Source organism: Leucoraja erinacea, chromosome 18, assembly GCF_028641065.1.
Source record: "Leucoraja erinacea ecotype New England chromosome 18, Leri_hhj_1, whole genome shotgun sequence".
Taxonomy (NCBI): domain Eukaryota; kingdom Metazoa; phylum Chordata; class Chondrichthyes; order Rajiformes; family Rajidae; genus Leucoraja; species Leucoraja erinaceus.
The window spans coordinates 36,062,060-36,074,430 of record NC_073394.1 but is presented as its reverse complement, the minus strand read 5'-3'; the positions used below and the strand labels follow the sequence as shown (position 1 = coordinate 36,074,430).

Sequence of the window (12,371 nt, the reverse complement as noted above, 5' to 3'; positions counted from 1 at the left end):
CAGGAAATATAAATCTGTCCAAAAAAAAGAAAGAACCAGCTTGTTCTGAGATATTTATGTTCCCCCATTAATTGATCATTCTTACATGGTATTTCATAATCAGTGAACAGCTCCTCCTTCTGCTGATCTGAACCATATTTGACTGATGGAGGTTTAGCCAGTAAATTATCTCTGATAACACCTTGAGAACACAAGAAATAGAAGTAGGCCATTTGGCCCCTCGTGCCCAAGGTGCTGTCTCCACAGTGTAGCTCCTCCTGCACAGACTGCAATCCCTTGATTTCTTTACGTGGCACATGTATAAAGACACAGTGTAAACCTTGTTCTGCGTGTTGTCCAGGCAAATACCATATATAAATCGTGAAAGGCGTGGATGGAGTGGATGTGGAGAGGATGTTTCCACTAGTGGGAGAGTGGCACCAGTGGTCATAGCCTTAGAATTCAAGGATGTTTCTTTAGGAAGGAGATGAGGAAGAATTTCTTTGGTCAGAGGGTGGTGAATCTGCGGAATTAATTGCCACAGAAGGTTGTGGAGGCCAAGTCAATGAATATTTTTAAGACAGAGATAGATAGATTCTTGATTAGTATGGGTGTCAGCGGTTATGGGGGGGGGAAAAAGGCAGGAGAATGGGGTTAGGAGGGAAAAATAAATCAGCCTTGATTGAATGGGCTGAATGGCCTAATTCTGCGCCTAGCACGTGACCTTAATATCCAAAAAAAATCATCGATCCCATCTTGAATATACTTGATGATCACGCCTCCTTGGATGGTAAATTCCAAAGATTCAACACCCTCTGCGTTAAATTAAATTCTCATCTCTTCCTTGAAGTGTTGACCCTCATTTGGAGACTGTTACAGCTGGTCACCAAGTACTTGTTGTGTTTGGTATGACATGATTTGCCTGGACACATGCGAAACAAAGTTTATCACTATATCTTGGTAGACGTGACAATAAACCAATACCTGTATGGATTTAAAGTGGAGGAAGGAGTTTTAAAGAGAGCTGAGGGGATAGGTATTTTTTAACACAGACAGTGATAGTTGATTTCTGGAACATGTTGCCAGAGGAAGCGATAGAATCAGATGAAATCACTATATTTAAGAGTTATTTTAAAAGGCACTTAAATCGGCACGCTATGGAAGATATAACCTATGAGGGCAAATAGGACAAGTGTAGGTGGGGAAAATAGTCGACCTGGACATGGTGGCTGGGTTCAAGGGCCTGTTTCTACTCTGTACCATGTTATGACTTCACCCTGATCCTGTGCCTCACCCTCTCCTGGAGCCGCTGAAGGATGGTGTGGGCCATCCCAACAGCGGGCTGATAAAGGGAATGGCTGTAATACTACCATGCCCAGCTTTTAGGCATGTGCTGTACATATGATTCGCGCAGAAAACCCACCAACCTTTACTGCAGAGTTATTTATGTACATTACTCAGATATACATGTCCAAAATTCTCTTGCAGAAAATTATGCTGAATATTGGTGCGCCCTTCTGAAAAAGCCTGGAGGAGAATTTTCTCCTTGCCATGCTACCATCAATCCAAATGAGTACTTCAAGGTAAGACAATACTGTTCCCTGTACTGTTACCAGTGTTTTTGCAGTGAACGTTCCTCTTCTGCCAAACACAAGGAGATGAATCTTTAAACTTACACCAGTTGTGGAATTGCCACCCAATGGAGATTCCGGGCCTCTGCTGCTGTATGCATCTCAGTCGAATAAATGAGCCACTGTCAGGTTGAGCTGCAGCTGCCAGCACCACCTCATTTGGTAGCACACTTGCCCCTGACTGCAACTATTGCATAGCTGAGGGAGTGCTGCAATAACAAAAATGCCATCTTCACCACAGTAAACCAAAGGCCCATTTATTCTTCTGAACCCTAACATACACAATTGCAATGATGCTACTTTGAAAAAAAGCACAGTTATCCATTGTCTCCTGACATTTTTCTCCATCAATCAATTTTGCTTAAACAGATTAGCTGCTTATCTTTGCTTGCTGTATGTGAGAGTTTGCCATTGTAAAAATAGTGGATGTTATTCCTGCACTACAAGTGGATTCATTTAAAGTGTGTTTTGTTAATTATATCCTACAGAACTACAAGTCTTTCTCAACTGTGCAAAAAGAATTGGTTGCTTCAGATTTTTCTTCCCTTAAACCTTCATGTGTAGATGAAGTATAATTCATGCAAAATTATTTTCTGAAACTGAGTCGTAATAACTTGGAATGAAACCCGAAAGCTGGGCATTCACACAGAAGTAAATCTGAGGTAGTCTTCAATGACATGCCCTTCTGTGAATGAAGCAAAAAACTGCATAGGATGGAAATACAAAACCAAACCAGAGAGGATGTTGGAGACATATAGCAGGTCAGGTAGCAGCCTCGGGGAGAAATAAAGAGTCGATGTGTCGGGACATTGAGCTGAAATTTCATTTTGCTCTCCATAGACCTGCTGAGTATCTCTGGCCTCTTCTGCTTTTTTTACATCCCTTGTTGTATTCCAAAATAGAACATAGAACAGTGCAGTGTTGGCACAGGCCCTTCGGCCCTTCGGCCCACAGCGCCTGTGCAGAACATGATACCGAGATAAACTAATCTCATCTGCCTGCATATGACTCATATCCCCTCATTCCCTGCCTATTTAAAAGCTTCTTCAATACCACTGTGGTATCCGCCTCCACTACTGTCCCTGGCAGCGTGTTCCAGGCCCCCACCACTCTATATATAAAAAACTTGCTCCGCTCATCTCCTTTAAACTTTTCTCCTCTCACCTTAAAACTATGCTCTCAAGTATTGATCTCCCTTGTGAGTATGTGATCAAAATACATGCCTTTTACTTTCCCTTTACCTTAGAAATGTAAATATGACAGCTGCAACTGTGATAAAAACGAGGACTGTATGTGTGCTGCCATATATTCCTATGTGCGAGCATGTGCAACCAAAGGAGTCATGTTAACCAACTGGCGAACAAATGCGTGCGGTGAGTACACGTTTGGTGTTTTCATACAGTGCAGTGGGATCTTACAATTTTGACATATTAGGTTAACAAAGGAAGGAATATTCACAGCAGATCCATTTGACAAGTAATGGCCAACTCCGTTTTCAAAGGTCTCTTAACAACTTATTTCCAGAAATAGCTACATGCAAACACAACAATGCAGCAGAATATTGATGTTATTTGAAGATGTGTTTTCAGTAATTCATGCATCCGGGAATCATCGAGTATTTGATTAAAGATGCTCCAAGTGAGTGTGTCATCATCAGTGTTTGAATACACTCTCACTTCACTCATCCAGTTGAACTTCCACAAGAACAATGGGAATTTATATAGCACGTTGAACATGATAAACCTATATTTCACACTGTGCCACCGGGAGAGTCATTACAATGCAAAACCTTGTTAAATTGGAAGGTTTGTAAACATATTTTGAAAGAGGAGAGCAATGTAGAGTAGTTTAGATAGTGAATCTCAGAGATTAGGGCACAGTTAGCTCTAATTGATAATTAAGTCCAAAGCAATTTAGAATCATCCAGCGGTGAGGACAGGGAGACACATGAGTAGCAGGATAACAAGTTTAAACTCAAAATATTGTCTGGCATGGAGTTAAGTCTCTTCACTGTCATATGTGCAAGTTTGGTGAAGAGTGAATGTTATAAAAATCTTGCTTGCAGCAGACACAGACATTCAGACGACAGACAAAAACACGTTATATATATAAATTACACACATCGTACAAGACAGTGAAAAAAAAGAGATATGTGAAATACACAATTACAAAATATATCCATGGTAGTGCAAGAAGTGGTCCATAGTGCTCCATTGTCAAAGGTAGGTTAGCATTGTGCGTTTGTTTGAACAATCTGATGGTTATAGGAAGGTATCGATTCTTGAAGGTAGTGGGGTGCAATTCCATGCCCCTCCTGCCCAACACTGGAAGGAAGAAGTGGACATGGCTTGGGTGCTTGGGATCACTTTCTTGAGACCATTGACATGCTGTGGATGGTGGGGAAGCCTGTGCCCGCGGATGGCCCCGCCTCGTTAGTGAGCATAGTTCCCACTAGTTTTTATTTAAGTGTAGGAAATAACTGCAGATTCTGGATTAAAGCAAAGCTAGACACAAAAAGCTGGAGCAATTCAGTGTCTCAGCGGGACAGGCAGCATCTCTGGAGAGAAGGATTGGGTGACGCTTCGGGTCGAGACCCTTCTTCAGACCCTTTCAGAAACGTCACCCGTTCTTTCTCTCCAGAGATGCTGCCTGTCCCGCTGAGTTACTCCAGCTTTATTAGCTCAGTTTTTATTTAATGTAGCCTCTGACATGAATTTTGAGATTGATAAACTATAATCAGAATTAAAACTAGTCGTTTCATAATATCGAAGATATGTTCACACGAGAGCCTCTTTAGCAAGATTTATTGTAAAGTTTTTGATACTGACTAGATTGTTTTCAGCTTTTATGTTTCCTATGTTCTGTTTTAGGCTCCTACACAAAAAGCTGCCCAGAGACACAGACGTACGGTTATGACATGAAGAGCTGCAGGCGTACTTGTCATTCACTAAGTGAGAAAGACGTCACTTGTGGAATCCAACATGTGCCGGTGGATGGATGCGGATGCAAGGAAGGAACATATATGAATGAGAAAGACAAATGTGTGCCCTCTATCCAATGCCCATGCCTGTATCAGGGCTCCCTCCTAAACCCTGGAGAACTTTTCAGATTAGGAGATACACATTGGTAAATTAAGTTGCCATGAGGATCTTTACTCAATTACGATGACTATGTGGCACATATGCAATTTGATTTCCTTTTCTGTTGCAGTGTATGTAAAAATGGAAAAGTTCAGTGCACTAGATTACTGGCAAGATCGATGGGTAAGGCCTACCACCTTGTTGTCTTAAAAAAAAAGAATATTTACATATAGTACATGATCCTCATAAGTCTGTCTACTTTGCAGTGTGTCCACAGAATATGGTCTACATCAACTGTGATACAACTGAGCCAGCCACAACAGGGGTAGAATGTCACAGGACCTGTGGGAGCCTGGTTCGTGACTGCGTAAGTCGTTTTCAGAATGAAGTTTCACAATTAGTACAATCACAGATTAAACACATGCCCTGTAGATATGTATATATGGGTAATATCCCAAACGTTGGAATTATAGAACTAAAGAATGATGTAAGCCTTCATTGAAATAATTAGTAACATTGAGATAGACATTTGGATTAATAGGCAATTGATCAAGTTCAAGTTCAAATTGATTGGTCACATGCACCATAAGGTGCAGTGAAATGTGTTACAATTAAAAAAGGACATAATACACAACATAATTCAACAAAGACATCCACCACAGCATTCTGCACTGTGGTGGAAGGCAATACGGTTCAGACAGTCCTCCTCCTCCTCCTCCTCCTCCCTTGTCACCCGTGGTCGGGGCCCTGAGTCAAGTCTATTGTCATATGCACAAGTACGGTGAAGTACAAGTACAATGAAAATCTTGCTTGCAGCCACATCACACGCACATAGACAAACAGACATAGTCTGAAGAAGGGCCTCGAACTGAAACGTCACTGATTCCATTTCTCCAGAGATGCTGTCTGACCCGCTGCATTACTCCAGCTTTTTGTGTTTATCTTTGGTTTAAACCAGCATCGGCAGTTGCTTCCTACACATACATAGATACATACAGATGTACATACAAACAAACGTGTATATATATATACATTACACATAGATAGATTACGCATAAAATGACTAAAATTAAAAAAAAAAGATGAATGCAAACACAATTACAAAAATGACAGTGCAAGAAGTGAACCATATTAACCGTAAACTGTATCTGCTTCTTGGTCTCTACAGTACAGTGTAAAGTGTGTGTCAGGTTGCGTTTGCCCTGAGGGGCTCCTGGACGATGGAAGTGGAGCCTGCGTGACAGAGGAGAAGTGCCCTTGTATGCACAATAGTAAGGAATACCATCCAGGAAGCAGACTTGCAGTCGACTGTAACACTTGGTAACTTTAAACTGTAAAAAGTATCTTCAAATGTTAAATATATCATGGTATGATACCATGTTTGTTTAAGTGTTTCAGAAATGTGATAGTAAAATTGTGAAATTACTCTTTCCTCAGACAGATTTAACGTTAACTATTATACTTTAGAAATTGTGGAAACATTTTGCCTTAATCATGCATGTTAAATTGGTAATGACCATCTACAACAAAACTACATTTCAGAACTAATACAGAGCACATAACCTCTGATAGACTGTGCATCAGTGTGATGCTGCAAATAAAGATGTTCTCGGCTTGGATATTTACCAATTGCTTGGCTCCCACGTAATGGTGCAATATTTACCCAAGTCCGTATGTGTCTAAATGCATCATGATCTTTTAATAAAATGTATCCCAATTAATCCCAATTATCCTTTTAATTTATCCCAACATTTAAGAATCAGTTAGGTACATGGATAGGACAGGTTTGGATGGATATGGATCAAATGCAGGCAGGTTGTACTAGTGTAGCTGGGACATGTTGGCCAGTGTGGACTAGTTGGGCCGAAGGGCCTGTTTCCACCATGTATCACTCAATGACTCAATTACTCTAAAATCAAGTCTATGCTGAAAGAAATATCAGCATGGAAATGCAGCTTGCTGTCACAGAACTTGGCAAACTCTCTGCTGCAAAAAGTAAGGTGCTGCAGCAACGCAGCAGCAGAGTCTGGTCCACAGATGCTGTCTGACCCATAGAGTTCCTCCAGCAGTGTGTGCTTTTGTTCCAGCTTGCAGCATCTTCAGCCTCTTACCACTTCTTTGCTGTGCTGTGGCTGCCATGGAATGTGATCTTTAAAGCCTGACCCATTTCCAAGCACTTGGCAAAGCAACAATGCAGCTCCACCACAAGGTGAAATTATTGCGCACAATGCAAGATATTTCACCCACAATTATCATGAAAAAGGGGTCATCATTTCAGGACTTAGCACACACAGACTAGTTTTGTAGCTCATGCTATGGATCACACTTCCCTACTGAACTCCAAATGCTTGCAACTCTACTTAAACCAACAGCTTAAATTCATGAGGGTAAAAAGCTTTTTGATTTGAAGTATCGATCAGAATTTCCATACCATAACTCAATGTGTCCCTCAGCTTACTTAGTAATCATGTTATTGCTCTCAATTCATCTTGTTCTGTTTAGCACCTGTATGAAAGGCAACTGGACCTGTTCTAAAAATAATTGCCCTGGAACTTGTACAATATATGGTAGTGGTCACTACATCACATTTGATGGCAATCGTTATATCTTTGAGGGAGATTGTGAATATATTGCTGCCCAGGTAAGGTTTCATCTGTCTTCTTAATGTTGGCACAATGCACCTAGCATTAGACTGGCATGGGAGCCGTCTGTAACATTTCTCAAGGACTCTCACACAATTCTGTGATAATCCTCCAGCTGATTTTTCTCCATTCCTAGCATGAGGAGGCCTTTGGTCAAAACCTTGTCCCCATCATTACAGTTTCATGAGGCAACATCAACATGAAATTAGCTGCGACTATTAGAGTCACAGATTCATATGGCATAGAAATGGGCCCTTTGGCCCACCACTTCCTTTAAATCAATCTACTATTTGCCCATACTAAGTGTGTAATGTTCGATGCTATGCCCGAAAGGATGTGTTTGTGTCTGATTCCACCACCTCATCCGATAGTGAGTTTCAGGTATCAACCGCCCTCTGTGTAAAAAAACTTCCCCCTCCTTTAAAACCACTTCCCCTTACCTTGAACTTATTCCCTTCCATTTTTAATACCTTTACTATTAGAAAGAGACGTTGAAGATCTACTCTATCTATGCCTCATAATTTTATATATGTCTGTCAGCTCCCCCCCCTCCCCCCACCCTCCTATCCATTCTTTCTGCACAACTAAAGTGCTCCAGCCTGAGCATGACCCGGGTGAATCTATTCTGCACTCTCCCTAGTACAATCTTATCTCCTCTAGAGTGGTCATCAGAACCACACAGCATACTCCGTACAGTATACCCAGTGTTATATTAATATAAATATAATGTCTCAACATTTATATTCTATATCCTGAGCTATAAAGGCAAGCATACAATAAACATTCTTCTCCACTCTATCAGCTTGTGTGACCACTTTCAACAAACTGTGGACTTGAACTCTAAGGTCCCTCAGTTCATCAATATTAATTGGCAACATACCATTTACTGTACACATCCTTCTCTATTTGATTCATCACCTCACACTTGTTGAAGTTAAACTCCATCTGCCAAGGCTCTGCCCACCTTTCTAATTGATCTGTATTCTGCTGTAACCCGAGACAACTGCCCTCACTATCTCAACACCACCAAGCTCCGCGTTGCAGAATCACAGAAACATGCAGCACAGAAACGGGCCCTTTGATCCACTCTGTCCACACCAAGCATCAAGCACCGATCTACACTAATATGATATTAGCAAAAAAATGCATTAGAGGAGGGAATTCACAGTGGACACTAACTTACCAACTGCAAACCAACATTTAAGTTTAGTTTAGAGATACAGCCTGTAACACGCCCTTCGGCCCACAGAGTCCACGTCAACCAGTGATCCGCGCACGAACACTATCCTACACAGTACAGGGACAATTTATAATTTTACCAAACCAATTAACCTGCAAACCTGTACGTCTTTGGAATGTGGGAGAAAACTGGAACACCCGGAGAAAACCACGCAGGTCACAGGGAAAACATATAAACTCCATACAGACAACCCCCATAGTCGGAATGGAAACCAGGTCACTGGCACTGTAAAGGAGCAACTCTACCGCTGTGCCACCATGCCACCGTATCACCATATTTTACCTTGTGCTAATCTGTATTTCTTTTAAGTTCACAAACTAGTAACAGAACCTTTTTCACGCCAATTTCTGAATTACTGGCACTTTTTTTACTGCACGTTTTATCTGCAGGACTACTGCGGAGATAATCAAAGCAATGGAACCTTCAGCGTAATCACAGAAAATATTCCCTGTGGAACCACTGGGACAACTTGCTCAAAAACAATCAAGCTTTTTTTCCAGGTATTCAGTTTTCTTGCTTGCAATTCCACACCAAGAAATCATTTAAATTCATCTTAATTGTACTTTTGCCTACTGCAATGCTGAATTGTTGCCTCATCCCAATGCAGAATTTTGAACTGAAGTTAGCAGAAGGGAAGCACGAATTGATTCATCGAAATGACAACAAAAAAATCCCTTTCACTATCCAAACTCTGGGACTTTACCTTACAGTTGAAACTACTACCGGATTACTTCTAATATGGGACAAAAAAACTCGTATTTCTATTAAGCTGAACCCTTCTTACAAGGTATGAATAAAGTTATTCATATACTATCATTTCTCTTCTCACTACTTAAGTATTAGTAGATATATATGTGTAGGGAGAACTGCAGATGCTGGTTTAAATCGAAGATAGACACAAAATGCTGGACAAACTCAGCGGGACAGGCAGCATCTCTGGACTGAAGGAATGGGTGGTGTTTCAGGTCGAGACCTCAAGACTGATGTCAGGGGAGTGGGCGGTTCAAAGATAAAATGTAGTCGGAGACAGTAAGACTGGTAGGAGAACTGGGAAGGAGGAGGGGATGGAGAGAGGGGGAAAGCAAGGGCTATTTGAAGTTAGAGAAGTCAATGTTCGTACCGCTGGTGTGTAAGCTGCCCAAGCGAAATATGAGATGCTGTTCCTCCAGTTTGCGCTGGACCTCACTTACAGTAGATATATATGGTTGCTTTTTTGTTTTTTATTCCAGCATAATACCTGTGGCTTATGTGGTAACTTTGATGGAAATGCCATCAATGACTTGATGACAAGAGGCCGGTCCGTCGCTACAGAAGTGACTGAGTTTGGCAATTCCTGGAAGCTGGGGACCACTTGTCCCGGTGCTGTGACCGATCGTGATCCTTGCATTATGAATCCACATCGTAAAGCCTGGGCAGAGAAGCAGTGCAATATAATCAAGAGCGAAGCCTTCCAAAATTGTTCCAAAACGGTTGTGCATTTATTCATTTAAAAAAAAATTGTTTTCTCTTGCTGTCTTTCCTTCCAACTGCCACCAGACGTAGTGATCTGCTTCATCAACAGGTTGACTCGACTCCATATTTCGAAGCTTGTGTCCATGATTCCTGCTCGTGTGACAGTGGTGGAGACTGCGAGTGTTTTTGCACAGCTGTAGCTGCCTATGGGAGTGCATGTCGTGAATCTGGGATATGTGTTAACTGGAGGACCCCTGACATCTGTCGTAAGTTTCACACAGTACTAACTCCAGATGTTATAATCATGAATGGGAATTGTAATAAAATTATCAGCTTTGGATGACCAATATAACAGTGTTGTAAACATAACATGTGAAGGAAGGAACTGCAGATGCTGGCTTAAACCAAAGATAGACACAAAATGCTGGAGTAACTCAGCAGGACAGGCACCATCTTTGGAGAGATAGAATAGGTGACGTTTCGGGTCGAGACCCTTCTTCAGAGAAGGAATGGGTGACATTTTGGGTCGAGAGAGAAGGAATGAGTGACATTCAGAAAGCGTTTGAAGAAGGGTCTCAACCTGAAACGTCACCCAAACATAAACATGTAATGGCCCCAGTCATTTATAAGGACTCCTCGGCAATTCACAATCTTGTTACTTTACAGGCCTTGTTTGATGATAGCATATACTAGTACAGGTAGTTCTGCTACAAAGCTTTTGTTGCATCCCATGTAATCTCGTATTATAGAAAACCATGTTATAATGACAATTGTGTCTTTGGGGAAAGGGGAAGGTTAGGAGCTAGAGTATTTCAGACTTGTAATAATAAATTACTTTTGTCACAGGTTTTTCAAAAGTAAAGGTCTTTTCAATGGCAATGCTACTGCATGCTAAACATACTATAGATTGGATGTTCCTTTGATTGCAAAGTGTCTATTCAAGCGATCACTTGTCAATGCCAATGATTTGCAGTGAACTTGACGGTGTTCTTAAGAGAAAATAATGTCCGATTATTGAGGGGAGGTACACTGAAACAATTCTGATAGAGTTGCTGCCTCACAGCACCAGAGACCCAGATTCAAACCTGACCTCAGGAGCTGTCTGTGTGGAGTTCACACGTTCTCCTTGTGATCGTGTGACTTTCCTCTGGGTGTTCTGGATTCCTCCCACATCCCAAAGACGTGCAGATGTGTAGGTTGTAAAGTCATCCCAAGTATGTAGGGAACGGAAGTGGGGTAACGTGGAACTATTGTGAACAGGTGATCGATGATCGGCATGAGCTCAGTGGACCAAAGGGCCTGTTTCTATGCTGTATCTTTATGAAAGAAATTCAAGTAAATAAATACATTTTCACCCTATCCAATACAGCTTGGAAATTACTGTTACTTGCTGCTTGGTGCCAGAAATATCCATTCCCAGGAGTTGTTAAACGAAGAATGGCCCAATGCAGAAAGTGAGTGCTGCAGATGGACACAGCTTCGCTCAGTCACAAATTAAAAAAATACAAATAATGATGAAACTTAAATATTTGCAGTTGTGATTAATAATGAATGCATCTTACTTTAAGCAATACTCAAATTGCAAATGTGGGTAATGAGCTGGAACTCCGCCAGTGACTGATTCTATCATAGACTTAGCGTGAGATAAAAGAGATGACTGATCATTAAATTTACAGATGAAGGATGATTAGAGAATATCAATGTTAGAAAGATGCCAGAAGATGCAGCGTCATAAGCAACAGAAACATGCAGAGGGGTGACCATTGAAGGAATCAATAGTTTAAGCAGCAATAAAAATGTTTAACTCATGGTTAAAAGTAAAGGAAATGAGACATGATACTGGTGATAGAAATAACAGCCTGATGGCTCTAGAAAACGATGTAATATCTTAATTTCATGTGCAGTGAATATCTACGTTCTGTTCTTTCAGCCATGTACTGCAGTTACTACAACCCTAATCATGAACTGTGTAAATGGCATTATCATCCTTGTGGAGTCCACTGCTTTAAAACTTGCCTCAACCCTCAAGGTCTCTGCAATGCCACGTTTCAGCTTGAAGGTAGATATATTTATGATATTCTTTAAACAAATCCTCAAACGCTCTGCTGCTATTAAACATCAACCTATGCCTGATATGCAGGAAAAGTTCCTATAAGATTTCCCATTTTCAGTTTCTTGTCCAAACCTAGTTTGCATAAAAATGACAACATAAAGGGCCTGTCCCACGGCGATTATTTCAGCAACTGCCGTCGACTGTCATAGTCGTAGCAGCTCGCCGAAAAACCAGCAACAACCAAGGTCATCCTGGTGACAAACTACGACAGCACTTATGTCAAATTGCTCATTG

At 41.2% G+C, this 12,371-nt stretch overlaps 1 protein-coding gene across 1 annotated transcript in view; it reads left to right on the top strand.

The window, feature by feature from the left end:
• The window catches only part of LOC129705973 (mucin-2-like), a 119,337-nt gene that overhangs the window by 51,089 nt on the left and 55,877 nt on the right, over window positions 1–12,371 (top strand). The window contains 12 exon segments of the mRNA XM_055649948.1: window positions 1,468–1,562; window positions 2,857–2,983; window positions 4,481–4,736; window positions 4,821–4,873; window positions 4,957–5,186; window positions 5,859–6,010; window positions 7,193–7,331; window positions 8,962–9,072; window positions 9,180–9,359; window positions 9,802–10,041; window positions 10,134–10,356; window positions 11,913–12,083. Of these exon segments, the coding sequence (XP_055505923.1) occupies window positions 1,468–1,562; window positions 2,857–2,983; window positions 4,481–4,736; window positions 4,821–4,873; window positions 4,957–5,186; window positions 5,859–6,010; window positions 7,193–7,331; window positions 8,962–9,072; window positions 9,180–9,359; window positions 9,802–10,041; window positions 10,134–10,356; window positions 11,913–12,083 (1,977 nt within the window).